Source organism: Callospermophilus lateralis, chromosome 2, assembly GCF_048772815.1.
Source record: "Callospermophilus lateralis isolate mCalLat2 chromosome 2, mCalLat2.hap1, whole genome shotgun sequence".
NCBI lineage: Eukaryota > Metazoa > Chordata > Mammalia > Rodentia > Sciuridae > Callospermophilus > Callospermophilus lateralis.
Window position 1 is genome coordinate 121,830,184 of NC_135306.1, and position 19,310 is coordinate 121,849,493.

Sequence of the window (19,310 nt, forward strand, 5' to 3'; positions counted from 1 at the left end):
TCATTAGGGATAGAATGACTATTTCCCCCAAGAAAGCATCAAAGACTACTCAGGGAGGAAATGAGTATCCATATTCTCCAGCCTGAGTCTGCTTGATGAGACTTTTGATGACTTTCACACACTTTGCCCGGTCAATGGACCTATATTCTGAGTTCTCGATCCTCAGCAAGGACTGCTGGTCACCACCACCCACCCCACTGATGCCCTGGCATCTTGGCTGCTCCATGACTTGAAAAGAAAGGATAAACAACTGGACAACCTGTCCTCCATTGTTCAGTAGAGCCAAGCACTCAGCTTTTAAAAATAGCCTTATAAAGAAATCAAGGAGAAATGAGAATCCAATGTTGATAACTACATACAATGAGAGAGACTTGGGAGAGTTATCCATCCAAAACAAAGCACATTCTAGCTCTTCTTAGGGACCAGCTAGACAATCCTTATAAATCTGAGATTAGATTCAAAGGAGATTCTTAATGAAGTTTTCAGAACCAAGACAGATCAATAGAGTCTTATTAGACCTATTGTTTCCTAGTCTTCACCAGAGTCACATGCATATATTGCTGCATCTGGAGTAGCTCTCTTAATCAGTTAACTTTTCCCACAAAGGAGCAACAACTCTTGCCTGACCACAATTTACCTAAATTAACAAGATGTTGGACACAACTAGTTTTTACCAGCTAACAGTTTTCCCACAAAGTTTTCTTTTGTATTCCAAGAGAATTAGTACACTCTGACAATTACTGGGGAGATTTGGGTTCTGCGATGCACCAACAGAACCAGGATACCATATATCACATTTGTCATGTCTTTTAAAATTTGTGCAGAAGCTATTGATGGCAGACCAGAGCCAGTATCTGAAGAATCCAGAGGCTTACTCAAGCTTTGTCCTCGTCAAAATTTCCTGGAACTATGCACAAAGGAGGCTGGAAGGGTGAGATGGAAAATTAATGGAATAGTGAATCAAATGAAGTAGAAAGATTCCTTAGATGTAAATACACAGAGGACTTAAGAGTAATAGTATTTTTTTTTTTTGTACCAGAGAGTTGAACCTAGATTTAACCTAGGGGTACTTAATCACTGAGCAACATCCTAACATCCCCAGCATTTTTTTTTTTTTTTAATTTTGAGAGAGGATCCCACTAAGTTGATTAGGGCTTTGCTAAATTGCTGAGGCTGGCTTTGAACTTGCAATCCTCCTGCCTCAGCCTCCCAAGCCACTGGGATTACAGGTATGAGCCACCATAGCTGGCTGACAGTGGGTTTTTTTTAAGATATATGAAAGTACCTCAAGGGTCAAAAAATAACTGTATATGAGTATTTTATTGTAATATGATCTTGACAGAAGGGATTTTATTCTATCAGGAAAATTAGATGTGCAATAATGAAACAATAATGTTTTGATGCATGATATATTGATGCTACTTTGTGTTTATATATAGATACTATAAAATAAAATTAAGGATTGTTATGATCAATGTCAACTGAAGAAGGTGGGGAATGATCTAGTATTCAAGAATTTTGATATGGGTCTTTTATAGCAGATAAAGTTTGGCTAAATATAAGGAAAGGGACAAGGAAGGACAAAAAGTATTCTAGTCTACTCCATGAGATCATTGAATAAATAGCCCACATCTGTTCTTATTCATTACTCTGGGAGTTTGCTTTTCTTGCTGTAGCTTTCCCTATTCCCCTTATTTTGTCTGATTTCTTTCTAAAACTCTTTCTACCATTAAAGAAGGAGAGAAAGAAATGGTTCCAGCAAAAGTTGGCAGATGAACAAACAGTTATTTCATGTCATTGAGAGTGTTGCCTGAGTATGCTGTTAATATATTGAGAACTTTAATTGCACATAACTTGGCATTATTCTGCAGATCTACCCAATCAGAGAGAAGGCGACCCGCACTCGCCTGGCCCTCATCATCTGTAACACAAAGTTTGACTCTCTCCCAAGGCGCAATGGGTCTGAATATGACATCCAAGGGATGCAGAGGCTGCTTGAAGACCTGGGCTACACTGTTGTTGTAGAAAGAAATCTCACAGCCAGGGTAAGGCCCCCTTCCCTATTTGGTACACATACTTATATATGCCCATGTACCTCTATTTGAGGGCCATTCATCTCATTTATCTGGTACTTGTTTTGCTTTTTCAGCTCTTTCTTTCATTCTTCTTCTTCTCCTTTTTTTTTTTCTTGGTCCCAGAGGTGCTTTATCACTGAGTTAGGGCCCCAGCTTTTTTATTTTTATTTTTTATTTGAGAAAAATTCTCACAAACTTGTTGAGGGTCTGGCTAAATTTCTGAGCCTGTCCTTGAACTTGCACTCCCATTGCCAATTATATTGAAATTATAGGCATGCACTACCTGATCAAGCTGCTATTTTTTCAATTTGAAAATGAAAAAGTCAAAGCTGTCATTGATAGTTGCCTATGTTACCTTGGAGCAGTGAATATAAACACACACTGTGTGTATAAGCATACATATATGCACATGTGTTTGTGTGTATATATTTCAGCGACAGTATTTTCATTTTATTCTTATTTTTATTATTCTTAAGCCCCAAACTGATCACTTTACTTAGGAAGCACACACACACTTTCTGCCAGCATGTGTGGAGAACTGGAGAAGTGTTCACACAGAAGGCATTGCAGCCAGAGAAGTCATGGTCCCCAGCAGAACTGTGGCAGCACTGGGGCATATAGGCATGTGGAGGAGTAAAATATCTTGACTTTTTACTACTGCTGTTTTCCATTCTCCTCTAGTCTCCTGCCAGTGCCTTTTATTGGGCAAAAACAATATGGAGTTTGTTGACAATAGAAATCAACAGGTATTGTCTGTAGAGACACAATCAAGGAAGATAAGAGCAAAAAAATGATCTGGGGATGAAAATGTTTAAAAGTTAGCATCCCAAGGTTGGGACTGTAGCTCAGTAGCATAGTGCTTGCCTACCATGTGCAAGGCACTGTGTTTGATCCTGTCAGCACCACATAAAAATAAACAAAGGCATTTTGTCCATTTACAACTATAATAATGTTAATAATAATAATTTAGCATCATAGGAGAAGGATATCAGGAAAGTTGGAGCAGTAAGAAGCACCTCTTGAAAATTATACTGGCAGAAAGCAATGAAGTTACTCTTTGGACTCTGGATTTTGTTTGAATACTTTCAATCTTCTAAGGAACAGACTGAATGATAAATTGCAGCTAATATTGGTAGCTACCTATCCCATATCACACTCCGCAACGTGGGGCAGGTAGCCATGGGGATGGCAAGCTGCATTTATGGTACAACTTGCTGGAGAAAGAGTGGAAAAAAGACCTTTTCTCCAAATATTGGAGATATGTGCTCCTACTGAGAACTGTGGGCATGTAAGCTGGATGCCATGTTTGAACCCTCACCAAATAAACAGTTTCCAAACATTTCAGTGACTGATAGTCTTTTATAAACATTTAAAAACAAGAGCATATATGAGGGAATTTAGGAAGCCACCACATATGCCCAGGCTCAAAAAAATACCTAAAAAGATCTTAAACTTTCACCTCAGACTGATTTCTGACACAGAGATATATTAAAACAAACAATAAGTAAAAACATCAACTTCAAAGAAAGGGGAAATCCAAAGTAACACCATTGCTCTTGGCCTTGGTATCCACAGGTTTCATATCAACACAATCAACCAATCAAAGTTTGAAAATATTCAATTAAGATGTGCATTGGTACTGAATATGTACCAATTTTTTTTCTTTTTTAGTCTATAAGCAATAAAGTACAATAACTCTTTGCAGAGCATTTATATTATATTAGGTATTATAATCAATCTAGAGATTATTTGAAGTATTTGGGGGTGTGGTGTAGGTTATATTCAAATCCCATGTTGTTTTATATAGAAATTTGAAGGTAACAATTATATAATACTCAAATATTTAGCTAAAAATATTACAAGCTACAGAAAAATTGGGAAAGAGCAAAATAAATCTAAGGGAGAAATCCAAGAGGAAGCACAGATTGAAGAATTATTAGATAGAAGCTTTACATAGATCTCTTGAATATGCTCTGAGAGTTAACAAATGACATAGGCAAAACCAGATATAAGATATCTAAACAAAATGAGAATATCAATACAGAGATAGAAAGTATAAAATGGAACAAAAAGAAATTCTGGAGCTGAGAAGTACAATAATTGAATGAAAATCTAAAACTAATAGGAAAAGTAAATAAAATCTTAGTTCTTTAAAATAAACCACAGATTGAGGACAAGGAAGCAAATAATTAAAATTGGAAATGAAAAAGAGAACATTACGTTCAAACTTACAGAGATTTAAAAAGATTTTAACTATGAATAACTATATGCCAACAGATTAGATAACTGAAATGAAATGGGTATTTTCTTAGGAACACACAGCTTATCATAACTAAATTATGAAAATAAAGAAATTTGAAATAAATCTATACAAGTCAGAAGATTCAATCAGTAATCAAAAACATCACAACAAAGAATACTGGCTTAACCAATGAATTCCACCAAACACTTAAAAAATTAACAGCAATTTTCTCAATATTCCAAGAAATTCAAGATGAGAAAACAATTTATAACCCATCCCATTTTATGAGGCTAGAATTACTCTAATCCTAAAGCTGAATATAAGAATCATCAGAAAAATAAAATCTCAGAACAATATATTTTGTAAATAAAGAGGATTCTTTACTTTAACCAAGTGGGATTTATCCCAGGAGTGTGGTGGTGTTTCAACATAAGAGAAACAATGGATGATAGATCACATGGACAGGATGACAGGAACAAAAACAACAAATTTGTGATGACTCAAATTAATGGATACAAAGAATTTGACAAAATCCACATTTGCACAAAGAAAGCTCTCAGAAAACTATGAATAGAGAGAAAATTTCTCAATCTGCTAAATAGTATTCATGAGAAACTCAGATAAAGTTTTTCTCCTAGATCAGTCAGCAGGGTAAGAATGATCACTTTCATCAGTGCATTCAACATTGTACTTGAGATCTAGCCAGAACTATTAGAAAGAAGAAGTAAGAGGCATACAGACTGATAATGAAGAGGGAATGCTATTTATTCACAGATTCTACCACTAGCTTTATAATAGAAGGCTATCAGAACTAATAAAAAAAGTCATCATCATAGGAGTTGCAAAGTACAAGATTAACATAAAAATAGGGTCTTGTGTTTCTATATGCTAGAATGCACATTGAAATGAAAATTAGAAAACCAATTCTATTTGTAACACCTAAAAGCATACAATACTTAGGAATAAATCTAACAAAGGAACTGAGAGACATGAACATCAAAAACTACTAAATAAATATTGTTGAAATACAGAAAATCGAAACAAATAGAAAGATAATCCATGTTTATGCATTGGAAGGGAATACTATTAACATGCTAATGCTGTCATAAGTGATCTACATATACAGTGAAATCTATCAAAAATCCAACAGACTTTATTTTTTTTTTTGAGGGAGGGTGTGAATTTGAAAAGCCAATTCTCAAATTTATAGAGAATTTCAAAGAAGCTCAGATATCCAAAACAACCTTGAAAAAGAAAAAGAAAGCTAAATGCATTCTTTTTAAAGTAATTAAAACATATGATACCTATAAAGAAATTAAAGAAGGGGCTGGGGTTGTGGCTCAGCGGTAGAGCGCTCGCCTCGCATGTGCAAGGCCCTGGGTTCGATTCTCAGCACCACATAAAAATAAATAAATAAACTTGAATACTCTAAAAAAAAAAAGAAAAGAAATAAAAGGAAACACAGAGACAAGATGCCAAAGCAGAAAAATGGCCGCTCATCTAAGCGGCCACCTTTATTTACCCTAATAGGTTACATTAAGTCATTAGTGCCATAACTACATTATTGTTTATTGTATCACAAAGTTTGCTTATTCTGCAGTTACATTCTACAGTTCAATATGCAATGTGAAGAGCTTTGTGTAGCTCTCAAGAAAGCCCATTATCTGAAGTTACCATTAGGCATTAGGTGGGCAGGTCCTGGAGCACTGGAGCTTGGTGAAACATTATAGGTATAGCACATTCCTTTATTACCAGGAGCTATATACCTGACATTAAGGTTGAGGCATAGAGCCTAAGGGCATTGCCATAGCAGGTAGGCCTTGCACGTGGATTAGTTATCTTTCTAGTTCCTGGGGAAAACTGCAGAATATTCCAACTGTGGAAAACAGGGTGCCTGTTATCCCTTGGGAATTGGCTCACTAGAGGAACGCTGTCCTATATATTTCCACAGTCAGAACTCTTACAGATACCATCATAAATACAGACATATAGAGCAATGGAATAGAACAGAGAGCTTCATATTTGTGTTTAATTGATTTCAACAAGGATGCCAAGACTATTCAGTGAGGAAGGGAGAGTCTTTTTCTTCTCAACAAATGATACTGGAAAAACTAGATATTCTCATGCAAGATCAAGTTGGAGTCCTAACAGAAATTATATATACTATCATTATTAAGTTTTAATCAATCAGAGATCTAGAATTAAGAGCTGAAATTATAAATCTCAAGGAAGAAAACATTGAATAAATTTCTCATGACATCAAACATGGAAACAATTTTATGGATATGTCGTCAAATGCACAGGCAACAAAAAAATAATTGATGAATATAACTGTGTCAAAAGATATGAACAAGAGAGTGAAAATGTAAGCTGCAGAATGGTTTGTGTATCAGATACCTGTTAAGGGACTAATATCCAGAATATACAAATAACTCCTAAAACTCAATAGCAATCTGATTCAAAAAAAATAATTAGCTAAGAACTTGATAGTTATTTCTCCAAAGAATACAAACAAATAACCAGTAAGCATATGCAAAGATGCTCAACATCATTATTCACCTGAAAAATGGAAATCAAAACCACAATGAGTCACCACTTCACACCTACTAGGTTGACCATGATGAGAGGAGGAGAAGAAAGAGGAAGAGGAAAATAACAGGTATTGGCCAGAATGTGAAAAACTTAGAAACTTGTGTTTTGATGTTTGTTATGTAAAGTGACGTAGTCACTGTGGAAAACACTCTGGGGTGGTTCTTAAAAGATTACACTACTATATGGCCCACTGATTACACTCCTAATTACATTTATATCTAAACATATCAAAAGCAGAGACTCAAGCAGATATACTTGTATGTCGTTATTTATATCATTGTAATATTACTTACAAAAGTTTAGTGTGAAAAAAATCAAGTGTCCATCCACAAATGAATAGGTTGGTAAAATGTGGCATAAAGATAGAATAGAATATCATTTGGTCATAAAAAGAAGTGAGATTTTGATATCTTCTACAACATGAATGGGCCTTAAAACTTTGAGTTTAATGAAAAGGATGGATAAATGTCCTATGTTTTGACTTATGTGATAAACTTAGTATAAGCAAATTCATAGGAAAACGAAAGTGGAATAGAGTTTACTAGGAGATAAGGAAGAGTTAAAATTAATGAATGCAGTTTTTGTTGGGGATGGTGAAAAAGTTTAGTACAGAAAGTAGTGATGATTGTATCAAACAATATGAATGTATTTGAATTATAAGGTCACAAATTATTGAAATGATAAATAATGGATTATGCACATTTTGTCACAATAAAACATTTGCCAGTATATTATGAATAAATTAAGGGAAACATATAGAGTATTGAAATGTTTTCCTGAATTAGTACAATAACATTAATAGCAACAAAAAATAATAATGGCTGTCGTCCATGTTATGTTTTATAAATTAAGCTCTGAAATGTGCCAGTCACTTGATATTTATTCTTTTTATTGCTCAAAGCCTTAACATGGGAAAGTGTAGGTATTGTGTTGTGATGATGAAATGTTTTCTCTCACAGGCCATGAAGAGAGTCCTAAGAGATTTTGCTGCCCGTCTAGAGCACAAGTCCTCAGACAGCACATTCTTGGTGTTCATGTCCCATGGCATCTTTGATGCGATCTGTGGGATCACACATGGTGATGAAACACAAGATGTGTTGCCTTATGATTCCATCTTCCAGATTTTCAACAACCAGAACTGTTCCCATTTGAAGGACAAACCCAAGGTCATCATCATCCAGGCCTGTAGAGGGGGTGAGTTGCAATGGGGCCCAGGGATAAGAAAGGTGTATGTCATGCAGGCTGAGGCTTTATACTATGTGCTTTCTATCTGGTGAAATACCATGAACCTTACTTTTGTGCCATTATATCAAACAGATTTCTTTGGAAAGAGCATTTAGGGATGGCAATAGAGAAATGCTATCCAACTTAAAAGTAAATCATCAATGAACCACAGTTAAGTGGTGATGATAATATGAATTCTAAATTATTTTTTTACATAGAATTATTAAAATTGTGGCATGAAGAGGGTTTAATTTAAAAATATGTTATTAAAATTTTATGATCTCTGACTGTGAAGTATTTCACCTGAAAGTGAGGGATCCAAATTAAAGCTGGGGACCTGTGCCTGTAGTCTTAGCTATTAGCAAGCTTGATGCAGGAGTTCAAGACCAACAGGAGCAACATAGTAAGATCCAGTCTCAAAATAATTAAACAATGCAAAGTGAGTGAAAGAAACTAGATCTGAAAGATTGCATGCTACATGATTCTATTTTACATGGCATTTGGAAAAAGCCAAAAATATAGGGATAACATAAGGTAATAATTGTCAGAAGCTGAAGATGGGAGGGTTATACTACATCTTGTTACAGAGGTAGCAATATGACTGTACATATGTTAAAATTCACCAAAATGATGAATTTTACTGTATGTAAATTATACTGTAATAAGATAAATAAAATAAAATTATTATGGCATTTATTTTTCCTATAACTTTTTTTTAACTTTAATTATATCACTTGAGGAATGGTTTAGAAGGAAGAAGTAGCAATTAGGAAGGAAAGGAAGTGAAAAGAGAGGTTTAGAATTTAATGTCTGTTTTTGCACAGAGTAGTTATTTCCTCCCTTACCTTTGTGTTATTGTCACTTTAACTGTCATGAAACTAAAAACGACTCTCTTTACTCAGGCATAGCCAATGTATGTTTATAGCAGCAATACTTCCTCTGCTCAGTTGGTACCTTCTGGGTCAAGAATGTGATTGCTATTCATTGACATTCTCTATGGCTATGCTAGACCCATAGTGTGTGTGTGTGTGTGTGTGTGTGTGTGTGTGTGTGTGTGAAATTGAAAATCTTTATAAAATTTTATCCCATTTATTTAGTTGTCAAAGAACTAACATGTATTCAGCAGTGAGTAAGTAAATAACAGCATATCATTCTCCATAGGAAACACTGGAGAGGTGTGGGTCAGCGATTCTCCAGCAGGCTCAGTGGACAGCTCTTCACAGTTTTCTGAGAACCCGATGCATGATGGTGTCCACAAGGCCCATGTGGAGAAGGACTTTGTTGCTTTCTGCTCTTCAACACCACGTATGCATTTCGTTGGATGTATGTGTTGCATGGATGGGTTAGGATATGTGAGAAGGAGGCCTGTCTGCCTACATGGCCAGAAAATTTTACTAGGGAATGGGAAAGGAATGGAGATCCCATCCACGTTTCTGTAGCATTCTTTTACAGTTTAGTGGCAGTAGGGGCCTCTTCTGCTCTACATCCTTCCAGATGCCAGTCTTCCTTATTCACTTTGTAGGTGATTGGTCAGTAGGCTCACAGCAGTAATGGTTTGATGAGTCTACTGGTATGAATGCATTGCTTTTACCACTGAGGATATTTTTAAATGAAAAAGGGAATGTGACCTCTTTTTCAAAAAATTAAAATTTCTAGTTTGGAAAATCAAAAAAACCTAAGTGTTAGATGTTGTCAAAAGATCACCAAATAATAAGCAGCACCTGGTGACATAAAATGGCAAACTAGGAGTTATAAAAAAATTTTAGAGAACCAATTTTAAAAATCATCATATTTAAGGCAATTCCATTTGAAAAAGAAGGTAGCATATTTCAGAGAAGATAATTGTCAGTGGCTGGGGAAAAACAGGATTTATGAAATGTTCAAGCAAAAGCTTATTCTTAATATAAATTATTTATTTATTTTGTGTATGTATATTTATTTACTATTTAGCACATATCTGACAGGTAAGCTTTGTCATTCTTCTTTCATGAATTTCACAAAAACATATAAATTGCCTGAATAAACACTAGCAGTATTTTTCAGGTATGAATCCAAGTTAGTTTGACTCTGAAGATCAGGCTATTTGAGGTATACCAATGAAAACAATATACAGCCTATCTAATTGCAACTTTGGGCAATTCCAGCGTCAGAAACACAGACTTTTGTTCTAAGGAAAGAGCTACTAAAAAATAGAACAGAATAGCCTTAGTAGAAGACATCTCTGTCATTGACTAAGATGGAATTTGAACCAATCATTGTTAACAAGGACAGAGCACCCTCTGTCTTCCATTGGCTAGCTTGTTATCTATGAGTTCAACAACTGCTTGTCACTGAGCAGCTATTTTGCCTTGAGGAAAATTTGAAGATTAAGTAAAAAAAAAAAAATCTACTAGAAAATGTGACCAATACTACCAATGTATATTGGTAGTATATATTCTGCAGATATATTCTGAACCACAGAACCACGGTTCCAGAGCCCTACTCCTGCACCTGTGATGCTACAAGCCTCAGATGATACCCTTTATGGTCTGATCAGAGCCCATCTTGTTACCCTTTGTGTTTAAAGTCAAACACAGTTATCTGAGTTATTTTCCTCCTTCCTTAAATCTGTTCAAAGTTATTTATAATCGCTTCCTTTTTTGAAAGGATGAAGGCTACAGCTCAAGATTTATCCTTGTCTTTACTCACAGATAATCTTTCTTGGAGGAAAAAAAATGGTTCCATCTTCATCACAGAACTCATAAATAATATTCAAGAACATTCTTGGTATTGTCACCTAACAGAAATATTTATGATGGTAAGATCATATATTACTTCTTACATCACTTATTGTAAAAGCGAGAACGATTGTGCAAGATAACCTAGTTACGTATTTTGATAGGATGTTGTTCAGAGTGCAACACACTTTGCTTTCTAACTATTTTTAAATTACCTCATTCTGATAGGAAAAAATAAATCTGTATCAGAATTTTAAAAATTTGGGAGATGAGTAAGGATAGGCTGTATTTATTTCTGAGTGCATCTTTATACGAATATAATCTGTCATATGGAATGATATTTATTTAAATATTCAAATTATGGAATGCTTTTGGTGCAAACCTTCTTTTCTTTTTTTACATTTGTTGAGTTCCTGTTCAATAAGAACTGTGGATTCCTGATGCAGACAATGCAATAAAAATGAGCAGACACAGTCACTACTTTCATAGCTAATATTCTAGTAGAATATAGAGAATTAAAAAGCACATCACTCAAAAATAGGTCCTTCATATTTTTAGAGAAAAGAATAAGAGAGTTTTGTGAAAGGAAGGAATAAGTCCTATGTTAGCCGTGGTTGTCCATAGCTTGATAGAATAGGACTATTAGTATGGGTGTTGGTGTGGGTATGTTTTCATTGTTTTTGCTTGTTTGTTTTATGGGTTTTTGTTTTCTTTTTTTGTACCAGGAATTGAACCCAGGGACACTTAAACACTGAGCCACATCTCCAGTTCTTTTTTCATTTTTTATTTTGAGACATAGTCTGATTAAGTTGCAAGGACCTTGCTAAGCTGCTGAGACTGGCTTTGAAGTTGTGATCTTCCTGCCTCAACCTCCTGAACAAGCAGGCACCACCACACCTGGCTAGGATGTGTTTATGACTGGCCTAAAAATTGTTTTTACTGACCAATGTAAAAGGTATAGGAGGGAATGAGAACAAGCAAATGAAAAATGTGAAATAAGATCTTAAGGGACAAAACACTGGGATTCCAAAGGATTGAAAGGAGCAGGTCTGGAGAATTGAAGGAATCTCTAAGGGTTAAGACTCCAAGACATAAACCATGAGGGTAAATTTGATAGTTATAATTTAGAGATCAGAGACTCTTCTAGCTAAGTCGGGATAACACACTCAATTTGTACCATTTCTGGTACACACAAAATAGAAAACTTACATGAAGCAGTAATAGTCACGTGTACTGAACATCAGACAATGAAGGTCCCTATGCCCTGAGAGATGGGAAGCAAACAGGGCGAGTCCTACAATTATCTCATGATTTAATAATCTTGAGAATTTGCAGGGCACAACACTGGGAGGTAGAAGCAATGTAGAATCTGGTAGACTCAAAATTTGAGAAGATAGAGCTGAGAGTCCAGGCAGAACATGTAGTTAGAATTCACAGCACATGATAATAAAGGGCAGGGAGCTACACAGAGAACTGTGGAGATCTTCAGCAGAGTACGGTTTGGCATGTGCATAAGGAGACTACTTTAATTAGGGGAAAGAATCACACTAAAAGCTGGGCATAGTGGCACATGACTGTAATCCCAGCAGCTTGGGAGGCTGAGGCAGGTGGTTGGAAGTTCAAAACCAGCCTTAGCATCTTAGTGAAGTCCTAAGCAACTTAATGAGATTTTATTTTTAAATAAAATATATATATATGACCTGGGGATGTGGCTCAGTGGTTAAGCATCACTTGTTATAATTATTATATAAATAAATAAATATCACACTGATGGGTTGACAGAAACAGCATTGTGATATTTATAAAGAAACAGGAAGAGTGCCTATTCCCAACAGCCAGTCTGGAAAAATCTCAATATATACCTGTTAAGAACTCAGATGTATTGTTCCTAAATTTTAGAAAACAAAGAGCCTCACAATAAATAATTCTCTGGTCCTACCTAATAAATCTTAAAAGCACAATCCAGAAAGATCCAATAAATCTCAACCTATAGTATGTAAAAACAAAGCATAATTATATGAATATGTATTGTGAGTTATATGTGTGAATAAATGCTATTTGACATCCATTTAATAAGATATCAGGGAAGTAAATAATTAGGAAATTAAAACTGAGTATTAAGAATTCAATCAATGAAAATTTACCCATACTGACACAGATGTCAGGATTAGCAGAAAAGTACAATATAACAGTTATTGTAAATATATTCCACATTTTTATGCTCACCATCTCTAGCAGTCAGAGAAATGCAAATCAAAACCACCCTAAGATACCATCTCACTCCAGTAAGATTGGCAGCCATTAGGAAGTCAAGTAGCAATAAGTGCTGGCGAGGATGTGGGGAAAAGGGTACACTTGTACATTGCTGGTGGGACTGCAAAATGGTGCGGCCAATATGGAAAGCAGTATGGAGATACCTAGGAAAGCTGGGAATGGAACCATCATTTGACCCAGCTATTGCCCTTCTCGGTCTATTCCCTGAGGACCTCAAAAGAGCATACTATAGGGATACTGCCACTTCAATGATCATAGCAGCACAATTCACAATAGCTAGACTTTGGAATCAACCTAGATGCCCTTCAATAGATGAATGGATTAAAAAACTGTGGCATCTATACACAATGGAGTATTACGCAGCACTAAAAAATGACAAAATCATGGATTTTGCAGGGAAATGGATGGCATTAGAGCAGATAATGCTAAGTGAAGCTAGCCAATCCTTAAAAAACAAATGCCAAATGTCTCCTTTGATATAAAGAGAGCAACCAAGATCAGAACAGGGAAGAAGAGCATGAGGAAAAGATTAACATTTAACAGAGACGAGTGGGGTGGGAGAGAGGGAGAGAGAAGGGAAACTGTATGGAAATGGAAGGAGACCCTCATTGTTACATAAAACTACATATAAGAGTTTGTGAGGGGAAAGGGGAAAAAAAAAAAGGGAGAGAATTAAACCACAGCAGATGGGGTAGAGAGGGAAGAGGAGAGGGAAGGGGAGGGGGGATAGTAGGGGATAGGAAAGGTAGCAGAATACAACAGTCATTAATATGGTATTATGTAAAAATGTGGATGTGTAACCGATGTCATTCTGCAACTTGTAATTGGGGTAAAAATGGGAGCTGATAACCCATTTGAATCAAATGTATGGAAGATGATATGCCATGAGCTTTGTAATGTTTTGAACAACCAATAAAAAAATAAATAAATAAAAAATAAATATATTCCACATTTTTAATAGCCAAGTAGAATCATGGAAAATATAAAAAGGCTTGAATTAATTTTATTTTTAAATTTTGGTACCTGGTAGTAAATTAAGAAGCACTCAACCACTGAGCCACATCCCCAGATCATTTTTTTTTGTATTTTATTTAGAGACAGGGTCTCACTTAGTTGCTTAGTGCCTGGCCATTGATGAAGCTGGCCTTGAACTTCTGATCCTCCTGCCTCAGCCTCCAGAGCTGTTAGGATTACAGTCATGTGCCACTGCACACAGCCTGAATTAAATTTTGAGATGTGAAAACTAGGATGTTTTAGATAAAAAAAAAAAAATATATATATATATATATATATATATATATATATATATATATATATACTGGATAGAATTAGGAGCATATTAGATATTACAGAAGAAAAATTGATTTGAGTAAATTGTATAAGATAAGGCACAGAGAGCAAAAAAGGAATATAACCACCACCAGAAAATGGCCAAGGCATCAGTAAGTGGTGGTAAAAATTGAAGAGGCCTAATACATGTGCAAGTGATGCTCTAAAGTTGGAGGAATAAAACTGTTGAATAATGATTAAAAAATGTCCAAAGGTTATTAAAGATATAAACCCATAGGTCAAAGAAAGACCCATAGTGGAAAAAGAGGCAAGACTTGACTTACCTGAGTCCTATTCTTTTAAACTATTGATAAGAAAATCCTAAAAGCAAAGTGAGGAAAGAGGAATGCTTCATGAAGAAAAACAAAGAAAAGAATATAAACAAGCCTAGCACGGTGGTGTACACCTATAATCCCAGTGGCTCAGGAAGCTGAGGTAGGAGGATCTTGAGTTCAAAGACAGCCTCAGCAATTTGGTGAGACTGAGATGCTAAGCAACTCAGTAAGACCCTGGCTCTAATAAAATACAAAATAAGGTTAGGGATGTGGCTCAGTTTGATCAAGGACCCTTGAGTTCAACCCATGGTACCCCCCAAAAAAAGAATATAAACAAATTCATTGAAAGAATAATGCATGCTACAAAACAGTTGTGAATAATAAGAACAATGAAGTCATTGTACACCTAAAACTCTTTATTCAGAAAAATAAAAAGAAATCTTTCAAAAATAAAGGTAAAATAAACATTTTTTTCCACCATAAAAAAAGATTTCACTCCAAGAAGTATTAAAGGAAGTCAATCAGGAAGATGTAAGACAATACCCATTAGAAATGTAGATCTATAAAAGTGAATATAAGCACTGGAAATAGCAACAATATATATGTACATCTGGTTAAACATATGCAATAAAAATATAGTATCAGTTCTACAACAGATGTGGAAGTAAAATATATGACACTAGAACAAATTCTGGAAGAGATAGATTTCTATAGTCATAATGTCTATACATTATAGGTAGGTGGCACAGTAACACTTGTGTAAGATCAGGCTATGTCATCAGAAGTTAAAGTTAAGTTAAGATAAAGTTATTTACCATAAGCCCACAATTAATTACTAAAATAAAATCAGAATTATAACTAATAAGTATAAACGAACATTTAAATAGCAAAAACAATTCAAGAAAATCAGGATAACTAGAAAGAAGGTGAAAGTCATCTGAACACACAGATTAAATATCAGATATTGTCAGATAAAATCAAGTAAATGCCAACTGTAACAGATCAACTTTAAATACAATGTGACAACTAGGTTAACAGTACAAGTATAGGAAAAGTGTATCAAGCCTACCCTAATCAACAACAAATTGAAATGGATTATTAGATTCCGACAAAATTGATTTCACAGCAGAGAATACTTGAAGAAATAAAAATTTGTAACACCACCAAGATAAAGGGATCTATTCAATAGGAGAACATCAAAATATTAAATGTGTGTATGCCTAATAATAGTTTTAACATGCAAGGAGCAGAAATGGACAGAACTGCCATAGAAATAGACAAATCTACAATTAGAATCAGAGATTTCATTACCCTTCTCTCAATAATTGATAGAACAAGTGCCCCAGAAGTCAAAGATAGACAAGAGGTGAACAAGATAATCAATACAACTTGACCCAATTGGCACAGAGTATTTCAACCAACGACAGCAGCAGAGACAGTCTTCTCAAGGGCACATAAAACATTTACAAAGATAATGGCTATTTTGAGCCACAAAAAACGTCTCAATAAACTTCAAATGACTATTCATTAAAAATGTGTTCTTTAAATAGAATAGAATAAACTAGTAAGATGTCTAGAATATTTTGAAATAAATAAAGTATTTCTAAGTAACACATGGGTCAATAGAGAAATTAAAATGTAAATGAAACATATCATCAACTCTGAGATATTACTAAATTATTATTTAGAAGACAATGTGAGCACTGCATGAAGAAATTAGAATAAAAAGAAATGTCTTAAATCAATGGTCCAAATTCCACCTTAAGAAACTGGAAAAAATCTTGGTGGATTCAGTGGTGCATAGTTGTAATCCTAGGGACTCTGGAGGCTGAGGCGGGAGGATCACAAGTCAAAGATCAGCATCAGCAACATAGTGAGAACTTGTCTCAAAATAACATAAAATAAAATAAAATGGCTGGGGATGTGGATCAGTGATAGAGCATCCCTGGGAAGAGTCAGTGAAAAGAAAACTAAGAAAAATAAAAATAAAAGAAAAAGAGATAATAATGGAGATTAATAATCCAGAAAACATTTACAAATAAAGAAGAGATGGTGTTTTCAGTAAATAGCACTAGAGCAAATGAATAGCTATATGCTAAAAATAGAGAGACAACAAGAACTTCTATTCACTCTGGAACCACATATGAGCACCAAATTCACATGTATCCTAAACCTAGACGTTAAACCTATGGTTATAAATCTTCTAGAGGAAAAATGAGAAGAAAAATTTTGTGAGTTTCATTTTTGCAGTTTTGATTAACCATAATATGCAAAGCACAGTCTGTTAAAACATGTTAAATTAGACTTTATCAAGATAGACATGATGGTACATGCCCATAAATCCCAGTGGCTTGGGAGGCTGAGGCAGTAGGATCTTGAGTTCAAAGCCAGCTTCAGCAATTTAGCAAGATAATGAGCAACTTGGGGAGAACACCTCTCAGAATAAAATATAAAATGGGCTGGGGACATGGCTCAGTGGTTGAGTGCCCCTGGGTTCAATCCCTAGTACCAAAAAAAAAAAAAAAAAAAAAGGCAACATTGTCTGTCCTTTTAAAGACATAGGAGAATGAAAAGACAGTGCTAGATTAGGAGAAAATATGACTTTTGTTCATAAAATATAAAGAAATTGGATTCATCATATATATAAATTTTATAATATGTACAATTTTATTTAAATATATAAAGAAAATAACTCAAGGAAGAAATATAAAAATACTAAAAAAAATGCAAAACACTTGAGCCCACATTTCACATAAAGTTCTGATGGCAAATTAGTACATGAAAATATGTTAAATGTTATAAATTATGAGAGAAAGAAAAATTTAAATTCAACATCTATAAGAATGAATAAAATTTAAAAGACTGAACACACCGAGTGCCAGGGTGTAGGTGAAAAAACCATAACTCTTAGACACAGCTCATGAGAAGTTAAAATGGCACATGACTTTGGAAAATATTTTTGAAGGTTCATAAATGGCTCATCACATGACTACCATAAGACCCAATAATTCTTGTTCTAGATATTCTACCAGAAATTAAAATATATGTTAACACAAATACTTCAACGTGAATACTCACAATAGCTAAATTTGCAAGAGCTCAAAACTAAAAGCAACCTACCTCTCCATACACTTTGGATGTATAACAGTTCTACCTCAATGAGACATTTTTACTTGAAGATTGGAAGTAGAATTAATTGGGTGGGTATATTAGCTTTCCAAAGCCACCACAACAAAGAACCCCAGACAGGGTGTCTTAATGAAAGAAATTTATTTCCTAATAGATCTGAAGACTAGAAATCCAAAACCAAAGTGTCAGCAGGTTATATTCCTACTAAAGAATCTCCTTTGCTTGCAAATGGCTGACTTCTCATTGCATTCTCACATGGCCTTTCCTTTGTGGGTACACATCCCATGTCTCTCTGTGGGCCCAACATAACTCTCCTCCTAAGAACACCATTTAGATTGGATTTGCACCCATACCAATAGCCTTGTTTTAACTTAATCATACATGTAGAACCTTATCTCTAAATTTAGTCAAATTCTAGGATACTGGAGTTATGGCTTCAACAGGAATTTTGGAGAGACCCAATTAGCACCATATCCCAGGAGGAGTATTGGAATTAGTTACAATTTGAAGGTGACTTTTAGTATCTGACTTAGGGCATCAAGTTATGTGTACCAGTGAGGAACTGCTGGTGTAATTAAAGGCTTTTTCTCTTAAAGTTTTTATAACTCTTTGGCCTTCACATCTCTGCAAGAATCAATCCCAATCATGATCATGTTGTCTTATGGTGTAATAGGTTTTCTACTTCTCCATAAAGGGCAAAACTCAAAGTATTTTTATTTTTAGGTTCAACGATCATTTGAAATACCAGGTGTTAAAGCTCAGATGCCCACAATTGAAAGACAAACCTTGACTAAACTTTTTTACCTCTTCCCAGGCAATTAAAATCCGTAAGTATCTTTATTTTTTAATTGATTTTATTATTTTTTTAAATACACGACAACAGTGGAATGCATTACAATCCTTATTACACATATAGAGCACAATTTTTCATATCTCTGTATTTAAAGTATGTTCATGTCAATTTATGCCATTATACATGTACATTTTTTTTTGCATTACAATTCATTTTTTTAAATGTTTATTTTTTAGCTTTAGGTAGACACAATATCTTTATTTTATTTTTATGTGGTGTTGAGGATCGAACCCAGTGCCTCACACATGCCAGGCGAGCGTGCTACCACTTGAACCATATCCCCAACCCCAGCATTGCAATTCTTAATACACATATATACCACAATTTTTCATATCTCTGTTTGTATATAAGATGTATTGACACCCAATTCAAGTCTTCATACATGTACTTTGTGTATCTTTAAATGATGTTAATAAATTTTGATGTGACTAGAGTAAGAGACAGAATGGTGACAGGTTGTGTCCAAATGGGCTATATTTGTATTTTTGTATTTCGTTTAATTCTTTTATTCTTACATTCTTCTAAAAATCTATATAAAAAAATAATGTTTTTTTCTTTGGCCATGGACAAGCAGCTGATACTGATCCTGTCTTGCAGTGG

At 34.7% G+C, this 19,310-nt stretch overlaps 1 protein-coding gene across 1 annotated transcript; it reads left to right on the forward strand.

The window, feature by feature from the left end:
- The first annotated feature begins 802 nt into the window (after nt 1-802).
- LOC143387558 (caspase-13-like) lies at nt 803-18,679 on the forward strand. Its single transcript, XM_076841896.2, has 6 exons — nt 803-931; nt 1,872-2,045; nt 7,869-8,103; nt 9,295-9,438; nt 10,824-10,930; nt 18,581-18,679. Exons 1-6 carry the CDS (start codon nt 803-805, stop codon nt 18,677-18,679), a joined length of 888 nt encoding a protein of 295 aa, XP_076698011.2.
- The last annotated feature ends 631 nt before the right edge of the window (nt 18,680-19,310 follow it).